Source organism: Camellia sinensis, chromosome 14, assembly GCF_055761805.1.
Source record: "Camellia sinensis isolate YWXY chromosome 14, ASM5576180v1, whole genome shotgun sequence".
Lineage (NCBI taxonomy): Eukaryota > Viridiplantae > Streptophyta > Magnoliopsida > Ericales > Theaceae > Camellia > Camellia sinensis.
The window spans coordinates 54,595,785-54,618,312 of record NC_138974.1 but is presented as its reverse complement, the minus strand read 5'-3'; the positions used below and the strand labels follow the sequence as shown (position 1 = coordinate 54,618,312).

Here is a 22,528-nt window from a genome sequence, read left to right as displayed (position 1 = left end):
GCAAACCCGCCCGAGTTGTACTCATACTTTTCGAGACCAAATGATAATCTATGCTCATAAAAATGTGGAATAGTGTGGCTTTTTTGTGCATTGAAGAATTAAAGTGATATTAACACAATTTTAGATCAATGAAATAGAGACTGATTTCATTTTTAACCTCAATACTTTGTCAATAGAATATGTTTAGTAAAGTTTTTAAAATTTTGAAGTAAAAAATTTCAAACAAAATTGTAATTAAAGAAAGACAAAAATCGGTCGTTCATTGAAATAATCAGCCATTCCACCCACACTTGATAAAATTTAGTAAAATTGGTATATAAATTAAAAAAATTTATATAAATATTTTTTTTATCAATTGATATGCAGGAATAAAATTTTAGAATAAAATCTATTTAAATAAAATAATAAATATCACATTAATAAATAAAAAAATTATTAAAATTATATAACGTTATACTTGGGAGGTAAGAATATACTTTCCACCAGTCTTATATTTAAATACCCACTGGTCCCAATAAATCATTGATCTCAATAAATTTCTTTAGGTCAGTCCGACATTTGCTCTCCAAAATTAATCAAAATTCACGTAAATTAATCCGATTATAAAAAAATATAAAAAAAATTCAAGCTCCTAAATACTTCACCAGTTCAATCCTCTAATGACATGAGAGCATATGCAAATAGTGTGAATGATGAATCAACCACACACCCAACAGCAGAACTTAGCTGGAAACACCATTTTTAGTCCACTCCCAAAATGTCACACTGTTTCAAACTTTTCACACCACACCACACTCCTCTCTCTCTCTCTCTCTCTCTCTCTCTCTAATGTGAAAAAGTCCTCACAAAATACCCATTCTCTCTCTACTCTCTCTCATCACGCCACCACAATGCTCATACCCTCTCTTCTTCTCCTCCTCCTCTTATCCTCCTCCGCCACCACCATTGCCACCCACAACCGCCGTGTGCTCCACCAACCCTTCTTCCCTGAAGACTCACCACCTCCAAGTCAGCCCCCATCCCCTCAATCCCCAAACCCCAAAAACCCTTCTTCCACTTCTACCCCAAACCAACCCCCCTTCTTCCCATCCATACCCTCCCCACCTCCTCCGCCACCTCCCTCCGCTTCCTTTCCCGCCAACATTTCCTCCCTCACCCTCCCCCAAACCCCCAAATCCAACCCCTCCTCTTCCAAACTCGCCGCCGTCGCCGTCGCCCTCATCGTCCTCGCCGTCTTCCTCACCGCAATGATCGTATTCCTCTACGTTCGCCGCCGTAGACGGCGTAGCTTCAGCGATACCAAGACTTCCACATCGGATAACAGTCACCGAGTGTTCCACGCCAATGCTGGGCTTCCAAAGCCTCGAAGATCGCCGCCGAGTAGCTCCGAGTTTCTCTACCTCGGCACCGTTGTCAGTTCTCATACCCGCGTCAACTCTCATGCCGCTCGGAACAGCGGCGGCGCCGCAGCCGGCGATGTAAGTTTGAGGAAATTGGATTCGCCGGAACTCCGCCCGTTGCCGCCGCTTGGCCAGCAGAATCTGCGGCGGAATTACGCAAATGCTGATGTGGGTTCTGGTGGGGAGGACGAAGATGAGCAGTTTTTCTCTCCGAGAGGGTCTTCGGGCTGTCGCGAGAGTTCGATCGCCACTGGATCTGCATCGAGGAGAGCGTTTGAGGCCGTAATAGTGGAGAATTTTGATGTTCGGAGTAGCGAATCGAGTTCTTCGTCTTCGTCGTCGAATTCGGGTTCGCCGACTCGGTCTGTATCGTTGAGTATTTCTCCACCAGTGAGTTCAACTCCGAGAAGCTCAAGGCCGAAATCGCCGGAATTGGTGGCGGTTCAGACTGCTCCGCCGCCACGTCCACCGCTCCCACCACGACCTGTTATGACCCAATTGGCTAATCTGAAGAGTTCTCCGTCCCCATCACCGCCCTCTTCATCGTCTCCAGAGAGAGATTCAGATAAAAGCATAGATTCATCGCCCAGAATATCAAATGTTTCGATTCAAAATGCAGAGTCTTCAGCGAGGATATCCAATGTTTCGAATCAAATTGCTGAGTCTCCGGCGAGAATTAGCAATGCTGTATTGGATAAATCGGCCAATAAGAGGAATTCTCGATCCCCATCACTATCTTCATTTTCATCACCAGAAAAACCTCCGGTCAAAACCCAGAATTCATCGCCAAGAATATCGAATGTTTCGCATCCAAATTCGGTATCTCCGGTGAGAATCAGCAGTACTATTCAGAGGCCTGTGGTGGTCTCTGTCGCACCACCACCTCCTCCACCGCCACCACCACCGAGACATTGGGAAATTCCAATTCCTACTCAATCGATTCGTCAGGCAATTTCGAAACCACCAGTTCTAGTAACACCTTCAAGACCTGTTGCTGTTCACAGTCCAACATTGATTTCTCCAACCGAATTGCTTCCCAACTCCCAAAATGTTGAGAAGAATGAGGAAACTCCGAAGCCCAAGTTGAAGCCACTGCATTGGGATAAAGTCAGAGCAAGTTCTGATCGCGAGATGGTGTGGGATCAGCTAAAATCAAGCTCCTTTAAGTATGATATGAGCTTAAACTTGATCTTTTTTTTGGGTTGCCTTTGTTTCTCTTTTTTAATTGTGTAAATTTGGGTTCTTGGTTGCAGATTGAATGAGGAAATGATTGAAACATTGTTTATTGTAAATACACCGAACCCGACTTTGAAGGAATCAACTCGACGTCAAGTTCTTCCCACACCAAAACCGGAGAATAGGGTGCTTGATCCGAAGAAGGCGCAGAATATTGCAATTTCTCTAAGGGCATTGAATGTAACCATAGAGGAAGTTTGTGAAGCCCTTTCTGAAGGTAACATCTTTCTGTGTTTTTATATTTGTTAACATTTTTTTATGAAATTGTTTGGTTGACTGAATATTATAGTATTGTGTAATGCTCTTATGAGTTATGATTTTTTTTTTTTTTTGATAAATAGCTCTCATGAGTTATGATTGAACTCCTTTTTCTTCATAATTCTTGGTTAACTAATAAAGATACTCTATTTGGGCAACATTCATATTGATTCCTTTGCAATTGCTAAAATAGATTATTGATCTAGAATTGACAAATTTAAAATTCTGGCATTGGTGATATGTAAAGGTAGAGCAGTGGAAGCTAGATTTCATTCTGGGAAGTGCAGGCAATAATTGAACTGTTCAAATTTGTATGCATGTCTTATCTTCATTATTGGTCTCTATGGAAGCCATGCTTTAATTGCCTTCTTCAACTTTTGGCATGAGTAATTAAATATTTCACTTTCTCAATCAATAGACATTTGTAGAGTATTTGAAAATCTTCTATTGTCTCTGTGGAAGTCTATGCTCTAATTGCATTATTTTAATCTTTTGACATAAGCAATTGATAATCTTTCATTTTCTCAACGAATGTTCCTAGTGTAATCTTTTGTGATGCAAAAAATTACAATACATACGATGTCTTTCTCTATGTAATACCTTATTTCTCATGGGATGCAACTATTCAGGGATTAGGCTCTACACTTGTCTCATTAATCACTTGTTTCTGCTAATACTTTGTTACTATGTATGTTTACACGCTTCCATGGACTTTATAATACTCCTTGTCCCTGATTCTATCAGAAGCAATGGAGCTTTTCAATATTATTATACCCAAAATTAACAGCACTTTGTGCACTTTAAACAGCTTGGACATGTAGTTTATTTTTTTTGCTGACTGAAGGTTTTTTTTTTTTTTTCCTTGCACTTTTATACAGGCAATGCAGATGCTCTTGGAACTGATCTTCTTGAAAGTTTATTGAAGATGGCTCCAACTAAGGAGGAAGAACGTAGACTGAAAGAGTACAAAGATGATTCACCATTCAAACTTGGACCTGCTGAGAGATTTCTCAAGGCAGTGCTTGATATACCTTTTGCATTTAAAAGAGTGGATACAATGCTCTACATGGCTAATTTTGAGTCAGAGGCTGAGTACCTCAAAAAGTCATTTGATACTCTTGAGGTAAATCTATCACTTGATAGTTTTTTAGCTTTTGTTACCTGGTTTACAATTACTTAGAAAGCTCAGAAAATTTAAATATGCAGGGATGTAATACAAGCCTGTTGGGAATACTTTAGTTATTAAAGGCTCACAAGCAAAGAGTATTTTTAGTTCCACTACAAAGCAATGTATTTATTTATTTTTAATTTTACAGGCAGCCTGTGAAGAACTGAGGAGCAGCAGGATGTTTTTGAAGCTTCTAGAAGCTGTGCTGAAGACTGGGAACCGCATGAACGTTGGGACAAACCGTGGTGATGCCCATGCCTTCAAGCTTGACACACTCCTCAAGCTTGTCGATGTCAAGGCTGCCGATGGGAAAACCACACTCTTGCATTTTGTTGTGCAGGAAATAATAAAAAGTGAAGGTGCACGTCCTTCGGGCGACAACCAAAACCCAAAATACACCTCCAATGATGATGCCAAGTGTAGGAAGCTTGGCCTCCAAGTTGTTTCTGCTCTCAGTTCAGAGCTCACAAATGTAAAGAAAGCAGCTACCATGGATTCAGACGTGCTTAGTAGCGATGTAATGAAACTTTCAAAAGGACTAGAGAACATTGCAGAGGTTGTACGATTAAATGAAGCAATAATGGGGTCAGAGGAAAGCAAACGGAGATTTTCAGAGTCGATGAATAGGTTCATGAAAATGGCAGAGGAGCAGATTATAAGGATTCAAGCCCAAGAGAGTGTTGCTCTTTCGCTAGTGAAGGAGATAACTGAATACTTCCATGGAAACTTGGCCAAGGAAGAAGCTCACCCCCTCAGAATCTTCATGGTGGTGAGGGACTTTTTAACTGTTCTTGATCGGGTTTGCAGGGAAGTTGGAATGATCAATGAGCGAACAATAATCAGTTCTGCCCATAAATTTCCCATTCCAGTGAATCCGGCAATGCAAGCAGTTGTTAGTGAATTTCGTGGACGGCGGCAGTACAGTTCCTCAGATGATGAAAGCTCATCTCCTTAGCTCATTTGTCTCTCATATCAAGTGACAGTTTTGTTGGGTTTAGCTAAATTGCTTGTAATCCATGGGTTGGTTGGGTAGTGATTTATATATATAGTTCCATGTAAAGATTTTGGAAATTGTTTTATCCTATAGATATATACAGAGGTTTAGTTCGGAAGAATTACATTGATCTGTTTGGTTTTACATGTAAAAATCTCTGGGGATTCAAAAATGCTGTTCAGTTAAAAGTAAAATTCAGGGTTAAGTGAGTTATTTCTCTTTGATTTTCATTTTTTTTTTCTAGGATGAGATTAATGGTTGCAGATTCTTGGAATAGTGAAAATTTGTGTTGCTCTTCTTCAGTAATTTCCCATTTTCAGATGCTTTCTATACTGTTGAACGGTTAGATAGACCAGCCTTAAAAAAAAGGCCGAGTTCTTTTTCGAACAGTGCAATGTTCACACTTGGCACTGAACATGACAAGGCACACTGTCCAAAGACGGATTTACGCAATAAAAAAAAGACAATTCTCCCAACGGCCATATATTCTACAACTGGCACCGAAAATGAGAAAAGAATGGATGATGATACACATTTACAGAGTATCATCCCTTGTCTTGGACCTTGAGGCCCCGTTTGTTTTCAGAGATGGAATGGAGGGGATTGATAGTGAGGGGATTAATAGTGAGGGGATTGTTAGTGAGGGTCGTTTGTTTTCAGAGATAGAATGGAGGGGATTGATAGTGAGGGGATTAATAATGAGTGGATTGTTAGTGAGGGGATTGATAGTGAGGGGATTAGTAGTGAGGGGATTGATAGTGAGGGGATTAGTAGTGAGGAATTAAAACAAATAAAAAAATATAAAAAAATTAAAAATTATATTTTAAAAAAAATTTCAAATATATAAAAAATAAAAAAATAAAAAAAACTTCTAATCCCCTCACTATTTTTCTAATACCATCTCTACCTCCTCACTATGAATCCCCTCCCCAAGGGTATTAGTAATACCAAGGTATTAGTAGTATCCTCCCTATCTCTCAAAACAAACAAGGTATTAGTAATACCAAGGTATTAGTTAGTCCCAAGGTATTAATAGTCCCAAGGCTATCTCTCAAAACAAACACCTCATATACTAATCCCAAGGTACTAGTAATCCTAATCCCCTTGCTACAACCCAAAACAAACGGGACCTGAATTTTATTAAGGCGGTGTTTATGAATTAATTAAAATTTTTTTTTTAATGAAAAAAAACGTGAAAAGAGAGGGAGAGAAGGGTTTCACTCTTTATAGTGATTTTTTTATTTGTTCCCAAACACAACCTAAAAATTTGTTAAGAGAAAAAAGAAAGTGAAAAGTCGAAACTTATTTCATTTATATATTTTTTTATCTATTTCTTCTTTGATTTATAAATTCTTATGCAAATTTAATATTCAAACAAATTGCTTGATATCGCTCGATTATCAATAAAATCAAGCTTTTCTTTTTAAGTGTTTACCCATCAATTGTTTTAATAGGGTGAAACCCCTATTTTTATTTATTTATTTATTTTTTCAAACAGATCCATATGATATCCCCTTGGGGAGAGATAATTATATCACTAACATGAACACCAACTCATTAGACAACGTAGTAATTAATCAGTAATCATAATAACGGTTGCCTTTTACTTTTTAGTGGCCGTTGGTTTTTTTAATGATAGCAATATTAAGCCATGATCATGTGGTGGAATGTGAAACTACTCACTCGGACATGAAAAGCAAGCTAAAGAGATGGGTTCTAAATTTGACTTCAACATCTACCTTAATCTTGTACGATTAGATTTTTTTTTATCTCTTAAGGTTTTATTTGGTGTTATAAATAGTTTAATTGGATAGGATTAGATCTCGTTTGATAACTTTAACTAAAAAGTTAAAAGGTTATCAAATTACTCTTTCTATTTTTTTACTCATTTTTTCGTAAAAAATTAAATAATTATTAAAATAACATATTTCTACTTTAGGTGACTACTCTCTCAAGTCCTCCCATTGTGTAGGGTCTTTATTTGATATGGGCCAATTTTGACCAAAACTTCATCTTGAATTTTAGGCTGCTTTTGAAAACACGGTCTAATAGTCAAAGTTGGTGGAAGAAAACAATGTATCGAAAAATTCAAATAAAAACGTACAAACTTGGGCACACAACAAACACATATATATTCTTCATATTTTTTTTGTAGTTTAATTCTGTGTGACTAATAGTATTAATTTATCAGAAAATGTACAAAACATGGGCACACAACACAGATCTCTTGCTGCAATCACAATTGACTTTCCCACAAACCAAACAACATAAAACCCAGGAAACAAGCAAGAAATTGAAGACAATACAATACTTTGACTGATGAGATGGTGTGCAAGAAAGGGCATATCAAGATCTTCAAGCAATTTCCCAAATTTGATCCCATTCCATGGATCCCTATAATGCTCTCTCATCAATATACATAAAGTATACAGAATTGTAGTCTGGGACTGGGTCTTGGTGAGCAATTGATTCTGTGGAAACAACACGAATGGATTGGAGGGAGAGGAATTGGAGTCCATGGAGTTTCAGGTAGTTCTTGAAATGGGTTTTCTGGGAAAAAAATTTCTTGAGAGAATTTGAGTGGGTTGAAGCACGGGTATTTTAAAAATAGTGTTGTACGAGTATCGGGTACTTACCAGGTGCGGGTACGCGTACCGGTACGGCGGTATGCGTACCGGGTACGCCGAATACATGCCGGGTACGGCAAATACATTTGGGTATGTCGTTGGTACGGCACCGGTATGGCAAAATGATATATTTTTTTTTTTGTGCAGATGCTAAAATTTATTGTAGCCTTTATTATTATTCTTTCAATTTTGAAAATATCAAGTAATTTATTTCCAACACCTTTTACCCACGAGTCATGGTTTTGCTCTCTTTTGTATCTTGTTTTAGATAATCAAAAAAGAAAAAGAAATAATTACATAACTTTTTAGACAAGTTATTCTCTTTTTAGTTTTGATATTGAAACTTTGATTTGTATGTTAGATGTTTCGCTATAATTTTTTTTTAAAAAAATTGACGTACCCCAGTCGTACTCATATCCTATTTTTTAAAGAAATTGCTGTATCGGCGCCGGCTCACCCACACCCGCACCCGCACCCGTGGTTCATATTTGATTTGATCATCAAAGAAGGTTTTGTGGAGTGATTGGAGAAATTATAGCAGGGTGAATACTTTCTTTTTTTCTTTTTAGTTTAATTACATGACAATACTCAATTATTACAAATCAGAAATGATAGAGACCCCCTTCTTCCTTAACCTCACAACTCTCACAGACATATGTTAGTGGGTGATAGGAGGAAAAACAAAAAACAAAAAACAAAAAGCAAAAAGTTGGTCAATCTCAATACATTAGGGGTGGTGGGGGTTAAAAAAAGAGAGTCTCAACCTTTTTCCATTACAAATATTCATTTTATTACTTAGTTTTATATACAAAATTGCGAACATATCACGAACCAACAACACCTTTCAATTCAATTGCGAACATGAGAGAAACCTTATATATATGTATATGAGTGGTGTTATTAGCACCCCATAAATTATTTTAGATCTCCTATTTTTTTGGACCTCTACTTATAAATTTTGAAACCCTTAAAATTTCTTTTTACCCCCCCAATAATACCAAAATTATCCTTACACATTCCATCCATTGAACACCCCCACACCCCAAAAAAACCTCCAATCCAAAAAACCCCTAATTTCTATGCCTTCTCTCATTCTAATTTCTCTCCCTTTTCACTAACCCCCTCCCCACTTCCTCCCTAATTTCCCACAGACCTCACTTCTCCATCAACTCAAATCTCATGAAAACCCACACATTTGAAGGGCGTTAGCAATGCTGTTGACAAAAAGGGTGAGTAAGATATCCTTGCCTGTTGTGCATCCGAAACTTGTTCTCCAACGATCAAAGCTGCTCCCTTTTCTTATTTCTTTGTAATTTGTTGTTTCTTAATAAGCTCTCTCTCATACATGAAGTGTTTTTTAATAAGTCTTGTTTCTTAATAAGTTCTCTCTCTCTCTCTCTCTCTCTCTCTCTCTCTCTCTCTCTCTCATTGCTTCTTCAAAACTGAAATTTTAACTTCTGGGAGTGTCAATAATTTTAACCATTCAAAGTGTTAATAAATTTTCATGTTTGAACCTGCATTCCAGAACAAATAAGCTATCTTCGGGAACGTGTTTTCGAACAAATAAGTAACGTTCGGGCCTGTTGTAACATGCCTGGGGGGTACTCATGCGCGTTAAACAGTTCGGACTACTGAGATCTCTTTGATCTAGTCTCACTAGTGCAATGTGAAATATAGATGAGAGTCCAGATTTGGCAACTTTTAAAAAATTTATTTTATTGCAAAACCTTTTGCTAGAAATGGACTGCATCATCAGATCTCAAAGTCGTCACCTAATATTTTTAGAAAATTAAGAAACCCATGACTCGTGCCAATGCCACTGTTCGTCATAACCAAAGTTGTCTCGATTCGGAACCTCACTCACCTGATCAAAAGATCGGCCTTTACTAAACCATGATATGAATTTTATTTATTTTATATGTTCATATTTCAATTATTTAATAAATCCTAAAAATTACTATTTGAAGTATACAAGTATAGACTATGCCATTTATTTTGGAATAATTTGATTTCATATAGTTTTGAAAGAATTTTGGAGATGTATAACCCAAATAAATTGAGTTTACAAACATGAAAATCAACACTATTCCAAATTTTGTGACACAACCTCCATCCACTGACATTCATAGAGTTATATCAAGTAAGCAAGTCGCCACATTGTAGGATGCTTAAACATAATAAGAAAAACGCACACAAATGGGATGTTAAAGCATAAAAACTTATATATTTACCGACATCCCTCGAACAGCTACAAAACAAAGTTAGTAAAACATGCATGATCTTATATACAAAATCCTAATACAATTCACTCACGAGATGCAACTAAAGATTCGGCTTCTAAGATATGACATATGAATCATCTCAAGAACGTGAGATAGCGCACATAATCACATAGAAATTGATTAAATCCACAAATACAAACTTAGCCAAATCAAAATGCATAAAACATAGATGCAAAACATGAATATAACGACAAAAAATAAAATAAAATAAACATAATGCATATTCACAAATAAGGAAAGCAAGTAAAAGAACATGATAGAAAGAAGTGGGGCGAAAAATTATTACAACACTTTGAATAAATTATTAAAAACTAAATTAGGGGGGGGGGTGAGAAGAATATTACAACAAAATAAAACCTCACAATACACTCAAAATAAAATAAACAAAAGAAAAAAAAGTTTCATGTGCCTTGGAAACCATCGGAAGTTGGTTAACATCAGAAGACAACGCCGTCTTGTCCAAAAGAAGCTAACCGGCCGGCCTATTGCGAAACCAAGAAAAGGAACAAAGAAGAAATATGTAGGTGGCTCAACTAACCATTACCGGTTAGATTAAAAACAAGAAAACAAATATAAAATAGAAAAAAGTGCAAACTTATAACAGAACTAACATGAATCTAAAACAAGAAAACAAATATAAGGTAGAACATGCAAGATTACAGCAAAATTAATATGAGATTAATACAAGAAAAATATAAATTAGGAAATGCAAGATTACAACAGAATTATTATGAAACTAAAATAAGAAAAAAAAAAAAAATAGAACATGCAAGATTACAACAAAACTAATATGAACCTAAAACAAAAAAGGCAAATATGAGGTAGAACATACAAGACTACAACAAAACTAATATGAGACTAATACAAAAAAAATATAAGCTAGGAAATACAAGATTACAACACAATTACTATAAAACTAAAACAAGAAAGTAAATATAAGATAGAACATGCAAGATTATAACAAAACTAACATGAATCTAAAACAAGAAAGTAAATATGAGGTAGAACATGCAAGATTAGAACAAAACTAATATGAAATTAAAGCAAGCGAATAAAAATAAATAAATAAATAAATAATTATGAGCTAAACAAATCACTTAGATTACAACAACACATTATGAAACATAAAGTAAGACAATAAATATGAGATAAACAAACCACTTGGATTATAACAAAACACTATGAAATAAGAAGCAAGAAAATAAAGATGAGATATAAAATATAAGAAAATGAAAGACTAGAAATTTACCTTCCAAAGAAAGATTGAATTTCTTGATTTCCAAACTTTCTCTTGATCACCCTCAAGTTTAGGGAGTGTGTTCTCAATCCTCAATTTGAAACTAGAATGGAACTTTGGGTATGTATGGTGGAAAAGTGGCTAACTCTCTTATTTTTTTTCTCACTTTCAACAACACTCACTCTTTCCTTTGATCTACTGAAATTTAGCCATTTCAGAATTTTGGAGGAGTTTTGGGTATAGGAAAGATGAAATTTCAGTTTGTATGGAAGGTATGTGGTGTATGTGGTGTATATGGAAGATAGGAATGTTTTTGGCTCAAAAACTCAATTTTTCTCTCTTTTTTCACCATTTTCTCTTCAATTTCGTGGTCCTCCCTCTCTTTTACAATATGATCATTCTATACAGGCAATGAGGGAGAGTGATGGTCAAAAAGAAGGTGGGAGACAAGGTGAGAGACAAGAATGTGATAGGAGGACAAATTTTCAAGGTGGTTGTATGGGATACTCCTTTATGGATGCAAACAAAACTTCTTTTTGACAATGGGGGGTGAGTGGAGATAATGGAGGATGAGTGGGTAAACTTGAATGGATCAAAAAATGGCTCAATGGGGTGTTCCTACCGAGCCAAAACTAAAAAAAAAAAGGCCTGCTGCTATTTTGGGCCGAGTCAACAAAATCTGCTATTAAGCCCAACTTCAAGCGGGCATATCTCATTTATATGGACTTGGTTTTAGGTATTTCTTGGGTCTAAATTGAAGCTCTAGAAGCTATTTTCCAATGCTGGTAGCCTCACATCTAAATTCCAAGTATGCAAAGAGATATGCCTAATTTAGTGAAGGCTGTTCATTTCTCTTGGGCCAGGTCAATAAAATCTGCTCTTAAGCCCAACTCCAAATGGGCATATCTCCCTTATTCGGACTTGGTGTTAGGTGGTTCTTGGGTCTAAATTGAAGCCCCAGAAGTCTAATTTCCAATGGTAATAGCCTCACATCTAAATTCTAAGTGTACAAAGAGATATGCCTAATTTAGTAAAGGTTGTTCATTTCCTTCTTAATGATTTGATGCTCATTCTTTTCCTAAACCAGTTTTCTTCCATCCCCTCATATTTCCTTCAAATCCAAACCTATCCAAACCTATAAAGAAGATGTTTTAAAATATCTTTTCAAAGAGTTCATCTCCCTTCCATTTATTTCCACTTTGTCCTTACTCGGTTTATTGAAAAGTGCAATATTTTAATTGAAATGGGAGCCCTGGAACATTTTAGAAACATTTGAAAAAAAAATATTTTAAAAAGAGGGTTTTAAGATCTAAAATAGTTTGGCCAAAAGAGGGCGTAAGGTTGGGATTAAAGCTCAAATTCTATCTCTTTTTTGAGGATTCTGTGAGAAACACATTCTGATTGTCATCATCGAGTAATCAACAGAAAGCACCCAAGTCTTAGGGCCGGTCAAAATGGGATGTCTACACCTGTATTCCCGAACTTGGAAAAATAAAAAATTCTGGGAGTGTCAAGAATTTTAACTATTCAAAGTGTTAACTGTAACGCCCTCAAAATAATAGCTTTAAACCCATTAAATAAGACATGCATTGATATTCAAAAGCTCCACATTCTTTCATTTAACAGAGTTTCATCACAAAAAGCATTACATGTTAACAACAAAAGCAAATGCCCTATGGGCTTACAGCTTTCCAAGTTAACACTTGGTTACAACAAAAGAGTACTAACTCAAACACGTTAAGCCCTTGGCTTGAATTTACATGTAATACATCAAGTAAAACAACAAAAAGTCCGCCTCTGGCCTCCCAAGTTACGTCCTTGGAGGTGGCATGCTACCTGTACCTGAAAATGATATTCCCATATAGGGTGAGCCACAGCCCAGTAGAAATACACTAAACCAACCATGAACAATGACTAAAAGATTAGCAACTGATAGACGGTCAACACTGACACTTCCATTTACATCTCCCTACGTTTCCATGACAGCCAAGTCTATGTTACAATTCACTTTTCGTTTTTGTTCAACTTTGAGTTTGAAAACAAGGCTCAGTACTCTGGCCAGAACATTTGATGAGATTATAGTTCATCACTAGAACACTTTCGAAATCCAAGGTGGATACACATTATTTTGTTGTATCAATAACACATAAACTACTTCCATACTTCGCAAACAATGATGATATACATTTTAGTGCTATATCAAATCAAACAAACTTTTCAATAGATAAGCATATGAGCTATATCACTACTACAACAGATAAGCATATGAGCTGTATCAACATTCCGATAGATAAGCACATGAGCTGTATCAACACTTCAACCGATAAGCATATGAGCTATATCAACATTCCAACAACCGGTTTAGAGGTACATCCCCCATCTTCCCCTAAACCATTAACCGGTTTAGAGGTACATCCCCCATCTTCCCCTAAACCGTGGATACATCCCCCATCTCCTCCCATACACAAGTAATGCATATAAACACAGAATCACATATGCAATCAATCAATACATAAAATTAATGTATTCTATCAACCGACATGCTCTATGACACATCCAATTGATTAGTTTTAGTTTGCCTAATCATCAAGCATTGTCTACAACAATCAACACTACCCTCCACCGGTAGCCCAAAGCAATTATTTCTAAGCAGGAAATAAATGCACAATAGATATTCAATCGACATTTCAATTCGGTGAGTGATAAATAATTCAAATACACCCTTTAACCCCATGCACTCCCAATCTCAGCAATTCCATTTCATTTCCTCATTTCCCACAATTAATTATCTCAATTAATTAAACAATGTAATTAGGTCATTTTCCATAATTACCATTACCACCCTTAGGTCCCATTTTCATCAATGATTCAACATTTATTCCATTTCTCTATACCAAACATGCATCTAGGTTTATTACAAATAAAACCCCAACTTTTGTAAAATAACACAAATGGCCCAAACTTTCACAAAATTTCCAAACCAACCCCAACATCTCAAATTACCAAAATTTAAAGACAAAATCCATAGAGAGGAGTAGGATATCCCTACCTCAAATTCAGAGCTCCAAGGGAGAAGATGAGTAAAACTCAGAAGTGCTCCAAATCCCAAATTTCTCAGATCTCAACAAAGCCCTCGACGATCAACACACTTCTTACAAAGGCCCAAGGTGAGGAAAACACTCTAGGTAGATCAATCCTAAGAGAGAAGTTCGGTTTTAGAGTGAGGTGCTCTCCAATGGAGGTTTTGAAAAAGTAAGAGAGAGAAAGGAAATCAAAAAGTGATCAAAAAGGTGGTTTCACGAACTGATATAAAAGCAGGTCCGCTCGAGCGTACAACACCCCGCTCGAGCGTACAGACACAAGTTCACGCTCGAGCGTCCAAAGATCCGCTCGAGCGCCGGGTGCACTCTCCCAGAATTTTCTGCAGACGACCAAAATGCTGAGAGAAGGAAATTCACGCTCGAGCGTCCAAACTGCCGCTCGAGCGTAAAGGCAGCAACAAAAGCTCGCTCGAGCACAAAACCGCCGCTCGAGCGGAGAGACCAAAACCTGGGCAAAATTTCAAAGCTTTAAAACACAACCAACTAATTCCCAACTTCCCAACACAACCCAAAACTCTAAAACAAAGAGTAAGGGATAGAAATGAGGATAAGACAACAACGAATCTACGAAACTGAGTCCAGATTATAGTTATACAACAACAGGGAATACCGGGATCGCTATAACCTCCCCCCCTTAAAGAATTTCGTCCTCGAAATTAAAGATACATCAAAACACAAGGCCAAATGATCATAGAGCATTCAACAACCGAACCCCAAGGAAAGAAATTACTTTCAAAACAAGCCTCCGACTCACTCTACCAAGGAAAAGACCAACCAAGGGAACACATTCTAAATAACACCACCTTAGGTGCGCAAGTCTCAACAAACCAAACCTCCCCCGAAACAATTCACCAAAAACCGACTAGTGCTCCAAGCTTAGTCACTACTCAACAACACGACTAAAGCAAATCTTAAAGTAGATAATAAGAAAACATTTTCTTGTTCAAGAGGCATTTCTCAAAGATGTTTAAATTTTCAACGTTAACGTTCCAGGATAAATCTTGCATTTTCCATACGAAAACTCAAAAGCTTTGTAAACATTTTTCACAAATACGCTGTTACCCAAAACGCAGAGTTATCCACAGTTTATTTGCCCAAAAGAGTAATCTGGAATTCTTAAAAAGAAAATCCTTGAATTAAATCAACTTTTCAACAACGCATTTAGATGACCCCAAACACTAGGAAAATTTTGTTTTCCATTTCTTTCCAAATTAACACTATCAACAACCATCACTCACGTAGTGATGACACAACCAACACGAAACACAACATTTCTATAATGATAATTAATAGAAATAACAACCGTACTATCAACACATAAGGTATAAGAAATTCATGGTTTTGCAATTTTATCCCGCCTCCCTTTACTTAACCACTTTATAATCATAAACACGGCTCAGAAACACACAAATGATGCACATTATAGTGCTGTATCAACATCAAACTAGACACCATACATTCATAATGTATAAAAAGCCAATCATTCACAATGATCAATCAATACATATATTAGATGTATTATTCCAACCGTCAGACTCAACGACAAAACATGTTCGATTAATTTCAGTTTTCCTTAATCAACATACGGAGTCTACAACGAACGAGACTAAACTCAAGGTGACCAATGCCACCCCAACACCCGATACCGACAAGCTGACTAGTCAACTCAATAAACTCTACACTCAGTAATCCACACACTGATGTGCTACTCAGACCACTAACCCCAACCACAGAGTTCTCTACACGAACCACAAATTTTGGAATCTCATCGGATTTCCTAAAATTTAACCGCCTCAACATCGCGTCTAAGGGAATCACCATCCCCCGCCATGGTTATCTAGCAAGCCTGCTCACTTCCTTGACTGAAGACCGACATGGTCAACCTCAATCACAACATCCCGAATACGAAGGACTACTTTGACCCACGCTATACTCATTACTTTAGAACACGAATTGCTCTTAATTCAAAGAATGCTGGCAGCATCCACTCATAACCCACACCCAACAATGGATAACCAATCACAATATGAACACTACCCCTATACAACCAAGGGGGTCACCACGGACTCACTATCTAGCAAGGCCCAACACACGAACCAGCATACAGGTACCATTCCCACTAACTCGAGATACAAATCTCACGTTCCCTCGAACATTCTCATATAGTCTTGCCAACACCGCGCAACTCTCGAAACCATCCCATCTAACACATTCAACCGTACTAGGCAAAACCTCCTTATTTTGCAAGCCCTCTTACTCCTACACCGAATCCTCCAATAACTCATAGGGTCCACTCGTTACTCTATATATTACTTGTCACTCATCTCGAGAGTACCATCAAGAGGCCCGGCCTCCGTGCTAAACCACTAGTCCACACTACCGCTAGGCAACCATCATGAACCAAACCCCGACACCGTCACAAGTCGCCGATAGGGCTTCCAAAGATTCACTCTTCTAACTTTCCAGAGGGGTAAAAGTCCTCGCCTCCCTCGTCATTAACCCACATCTTCATCCGCAAACACCATACCACTGTGACTCCACCCACGGGTCACACTCTAACCATGGGCTATATACCCAATTAACGCTTCTGATAATATCCTCTGACTTGACCAGTGCTAAGGTACGAACTTATCACATTCAATCCAAATAAAGAAATTTGAAAACTTAGGGAGACATCCATTATACTACAGCCCGAGGTATAGTACCAGCTACTCACAACACATCGCTCCCGATACAACAATCACAACCTTATATAGGGATTGACATCCCTTCACTTGAAACGGCCAATCAGTACACCTGCAATCTTGACAACGTTACTTACCACGAAGGTACGAGTCCAACCTTGACAAAATTATGTGCCATGCCCCCGTAGGACACCATATTAAATACGTGTTACATCTAGTATTAATCGTACACTTCACATCCTCTCAAGTTCACTCGACAGTAGATCAAAAGCTATACCACGCACAAAACTTTAAATGGGTAGTACCCATGTAATTCCACACACTCGGCAAGTAAAACAGTTCTCGCTCCAATATTACCTTGGCTAGGACACGTACCCCTCGGTGGTTCTTCCAAATTTTGAAAACATGGCTCTCTAGCCCTCATCCTCCCCAAATCAAATCACAAGCATAAATTTTTTTTTTATAGCAACTTTATACATTAATAAAATTTTAGAGCTACGACATGCTCCAATTCACCCACTCTAGGGAAATTAACAAACAAAGCATATATGTATATATATAGATAAACAAACAGTTTAGATGTTTCAACCCTCCCAAAACACATTGGTTACACAACGGAACCCAATGATCACAAAACAATAATCCACTGATTACAAAACGGATTAGTCAAAACAAAACCACCCCATCAGTATTACTACTACTACCGTCCCTTGTTGGACCGCCGAAGTTGGTCATCCCCGAACATAAGGCAACCTACGAGCTTACAAGTCACGGACAAGAACCACTGGTATGCCCCCTCTGCCCACACTTGGAACAACTACAAACTTCCCTAGCTGGGGCTTGGGAACTCGACTCTACTGAGGCCCTCGCAATCTGGCCTGCTAGTCCCCCAAAACGATACTGTTCCTGCCCAGTCGAAAGAAACTGAGCCTGGCTAGGTTGCAAAACCCCTAAAGAAGCTCCCGACTGAGTACAAAAACGTCGAATATGACCCGGCTGATTACACACCCAACAGGTAGGCGGTGCCTGAGCACGAGATTGGTTCAGAATCTGGGCTGATGAAGACCCCAACAACTGCCTCCCCACTGAGCATTTAATCGGTCCAAAACCCGGCTGGTTGGATGATCCTGGTGGTACAACTACTGGTTGAACTGCTAACCCCACCCCTTTCTTCTGTGGGCAAACCGAAACCCTGTGGCCCAGCAGACCACATCTGAAACAAATGATGCCCCTCTGCTTATTTTCCCCCGAACCCAAATCTGACACTGGAAGGGCAGTTCTAGCCCGTCCTTCCTGTTGCGAGTTTAAAACCCTCTGCCTCTTAAAAGGCCTACCAACACCCTGAGTCACAGGAGTCGCCGAGATGGCTTCCTCCCCACTCTGCCCCATTGCTAGCACTGCAGCCTCTACATGGGCGGCCGCCTCAACAAGCGCCCTATATCTTTTATGCCAAGACCCCGCTATCCTTACACGGATGTCGTCACGCAGCTTACTCTCAAACTCGAAACAACGTAAGTACTCCGTCTCCACCAATTCTGGAGCAAACCTCGACAGATTAGCAAACCATCTTTCGAACTGCACCAAAGGTGTAGTACCTTGGCGTAATTCCACAAATTGTTTCCGCAGCTCTTCCTGAGCGGAAGGAGGGAAATCGCAACTTCCCCGCCTAGGCATCCTAGTAAAAGTAACGGAGACACGTTAGCACACTCATACATGTGCCGAAGCTAAACACTTACATCCTAACACATGGATAACTGTAATTCACTCCACATAAGCACATAAACATGTAAGCACTTACGAATTTCATTTCCAGATAATGATAGTCCCGAGGCGTTACTAGAGTTCCGATCAGAAACAGCATTGATCAAGTGCCTTTCCAACAGAACTCCCAGAAACCCAAGGATCCAATCAACATCCAAGAAACTACATTCCATACCCAAATAGTCACATAAACATGTTATCACAAAAGTACATAACATTACGTCTAAGTCTCTAACAAGCGAGAGAAACCCATTGTGATACTAATCACTTCCCACGTACCCAAAGTATTCGAACCCGGTACGCTCTGATACCAAGTTGTAACGCCCTCAAAATAATAGCTTTAAACCCATTAAATAAGACATGCATTGATATTCAAAAGCTCCACATTCTTTCATTTAACAGAGTTTCATCACAAAAAGCATTACATGTTAACAACAAAAGCAAATGCCCTATGGGCTTACAGCTTTCCAAGTTAACACTTGGTTACAACAAAAGAGTACTAACTCAAACACGTTAAGCCCTTGGCTTGAATTTACATGTAATACATCAAGTAAAACAACAAAAAGTCCGCCTCTGGCCTCCCAAGCTACGTCCTTGGAGGTGGCATGCTACCTGTACCTGAAAATGATATTTCCATATAGGGTGAGCCACAGCCCAGTAGAAATACACTAAACCAACCATGAACAATGACTAAAAGATTAGCAACTGATAGACGGTCAACACTGACACTTCCATTTACATCTCCCTACGTTTCCATGACAGCCAAGTCTATGTTACAATTCACTTTTCGTTTTTGTTCAACTTTGAGTTTGAAAACAAGGCTCAGTACTCTGGCCAGAACATTTGATGAGATTATAGTTCATCACTAGAACACTTTCGAAATCCAAGGTGGATACACATTATTTTGTTGTATCAATAACACATAAACTACTCCCATACTTCGCAAACAATGATGATATACATTTTAGTGCTATATCAAATCAAACAAACTTTTCAATAGATAAGCATATGAGCTATATCACTACTACAACAGATAAGCATATGAGCTGTATCAACATTCCGATAGATAAGCATATGAGCTGTATCAACACTTCAACCGATAAGCATATGAGCTATATCAACATTCCAACAACCGGTTTAGAGGTACATCCCCCATCTTCCTCTAAACCATTAACCGGTTTAGAGGTACATCCCCCATCTTCCCCTAAACCGTGGAGTACATCCCCCATCTCCTCCCATACACAAGTAATGCATATAAACACAAAATCACATATGCAATCAATCAATACATAAAATTAATGTATTCTATCAACCGACATGCTCTATGACACATCCAATTGATTAGTTTTAGTTTGCCTAATCATCAAGCATTGTCTACAACAATCAACACTACCCTCCACCGGTAGCCCAAAGCAATTATTTCTAAGCAGGAAATAAATGCACAATGGATATTCAATCGACATTTCAATTCGGTGAGTGATAAATAATTCAACTACACCCTTTAACCCCATGCACTCCCAATCTCAGCAATTCCATTTCATTTCCTCATTTCCCACAATTAATTATCTCAATTAATTAAACAATGTAATTAGGTCATTTTCCATAATTACCATTACCACCCTTAGGTCCCATTTTCATCAATGATTCAACATTTATTCCATTTCTCTATACCAAACATGCATCTAGGTTTATTACAAATAAAACCCCAACTTTTGTAAAATAACACAAATGGCCCAAACTTTCACAAAATTTCCAAACCAACCCCAACATCTCAAATTACCAAAATTTAAAGACAAAATCCATAGAGAGGAGTAGGATATCCCTACCTCAAATTCAGAGCTCCAAGGGAGAAGATGAGTAAAACTCAGAAGTGCTCCAAATCCCAAATTTCTCAGATCTCAACAAAGCCCTCGACGATCAACACACTTCTTACAAAGGCCCAAGGTGAGGAAAACACTCTAGGTAGATCAATCCTAAGAGAGAAGTTCGGTTTTAGAGTGAGGTGCTCTCCAATGGAGGTTTTGAAAAAGTAAGAGAGAGAAAGGAAATCAAAAAGTGATCAAAAAGGTGGTTTCACGAACTGATATAAAAGCAGGTCCGCTCGAGCGTACAACACCCCGCTCGAGCGTACAGACACAAGTTCACGCTCGAGCGTCCAAAGATCCGCTCGAGCGCCGGGTGCACTCTCCCAGAATTTTCTGCAGACGACCAAAATGCTGAGAGAAGGAAATTCACGCTCGAGCGTCCAAACTGCCGCTCGAGCGTAAAGGCAGCAACAAAAGCTCGCTCGAGCACAAAACCGCCGCTCGAGCGGAGAGACCAAAACCTGGGCAAAATTTCAAAGCTTTAAAACACAACCAACTAATTCCCAACTTGCCCAACACAACCCAAAACTCTAAAACAAAGAGTAAGGGATAGAAATGAGGATAAGACAACAACGAATCTACGAAACTGAGTCCAGATTATAGTTATACAACAACAGGGAATACCGGGATCGCTATATTAACAAATTTTCATGTTCAAACCTGCATTCCCGAACAAATAAGCTATGTTCGGGTCTGTATTCCCGAACTTGGAAAAATGAAAACTTCTGGGGGAGTTAAGAATTTTAACCATTGAAATTGTTAACAAATTTTCATGTTCGGATTTGGGGAAGATGTATGGGTGGTGATGGAGGTGGGTGCTCTCATAAACCCTAATTAATCATGTAGTGGGTGTGTAGAATTAATTGTGAGTAGGGTGTCCCAAAATTAATAATGTCTTTTGTAATAATTTTATTTGAGGTTATTATTGTAATTAAAAAAAAAAACTAAAAATTGGAGGTCCAAAATAATTTATAGGGTACTAATAGCAGCACTCATCTATATATATAAGAAGCTCTTTTTGCCCATGGCTTGTCATTTCTTTTCCTATTTTGCCCTTAGCTTATTTTGAAATTACTATTTTGCCCTTTAGTTGGTTGGTGAAGCAATTTGACTGGTGGCATTTTGGAAATTATGTCAGACATTTTGGTTGCTTTGTTTGGGAATGTTTATTTTGGGTTGTTTATTTTGCCCTTAACTTGTTGGACTTTTCTTAAGTGTGCCTTGGATATGGTATGCAAGGCATTTACACCCTTTCTATTTTGCATTTACACCTTTTATGTATTGGGTTATACGACATTTTTTGAAAGTTTACACATTAGTGACCTGCTAAACGGGTCACTTTGCAAGTAAATTAATTAAATAATATAATATATTAATAATTTCATAAAAGGTCCTAAAAGGTGTAAAATGTGAAAAACTTTCAGAAACTGGTAAGTATTTTGACGAAAAGGTATAAACTTTCAGAAAAAGGTGTAAACTTTCAGAAAATGGTGTAAGTGTTTGGACGAAAAGGTATAAACTTTCAGAAAATGGTGTAAGTATTTCGACGAAATGGTATAAGTTTAGAAATTTTTCAGAAAAGGTGTAACGTTTCAGAAAAAGGGTGTAAAATTTAGTTTATTGTAAATTTTATCGACAAATAACAGTTTAGTCGCTAAAGGTTGAAAATTTTATTACCATCGGCCCCCATCTTCTCTGTTTCCCACCAACACTCTCTCTGTTGTCTCTCACATGCACACAGAACAGTCACCACTAATCCTGACCCCCGTTGACCACCCAAGTGTCGCTGGCCTCCGGTGCTCACCGCCGTTTGACATCGCCACCGCTATGACGATCGCTACGGCCACAGCCACCGGTGCTTCCGCAAATCGAAGGTTTTTTTTTCTCTCTCTATCGATCTTGGTCTCTCTCTATC

General features: G+C 38.1%; 1 protein-coding gene across 1 annotated transcript; it reads left to right on the top strand.

The window, feature by feature from the left end:
- Positions 1-645: 645 nt before the first annotated feature.
- On the top strand, positions 646-5,177 carry LOC114298438 (formin-like protein 1). Its single transcript, XM_028243006.2, has 4 exons — positions 646-2,566; positions 2,654-2,853; positions 3,773-4,017; positions 4,211-5,177. The coding sequence occupies exons 1-4, from the start codon at positions 690-692 to the stop codon at positions 5,015-5,017; spliced, it is 3,129 nt and encodes a 1,042-aa protein (XP_028098807.2). The 5' UTR covers positions 646-689; the 3' UTR covers positions 5,018-5,177.
- The last annotated feature ends 17,351 nt before the right edge of the window (positions 5,178-22,528 follow it).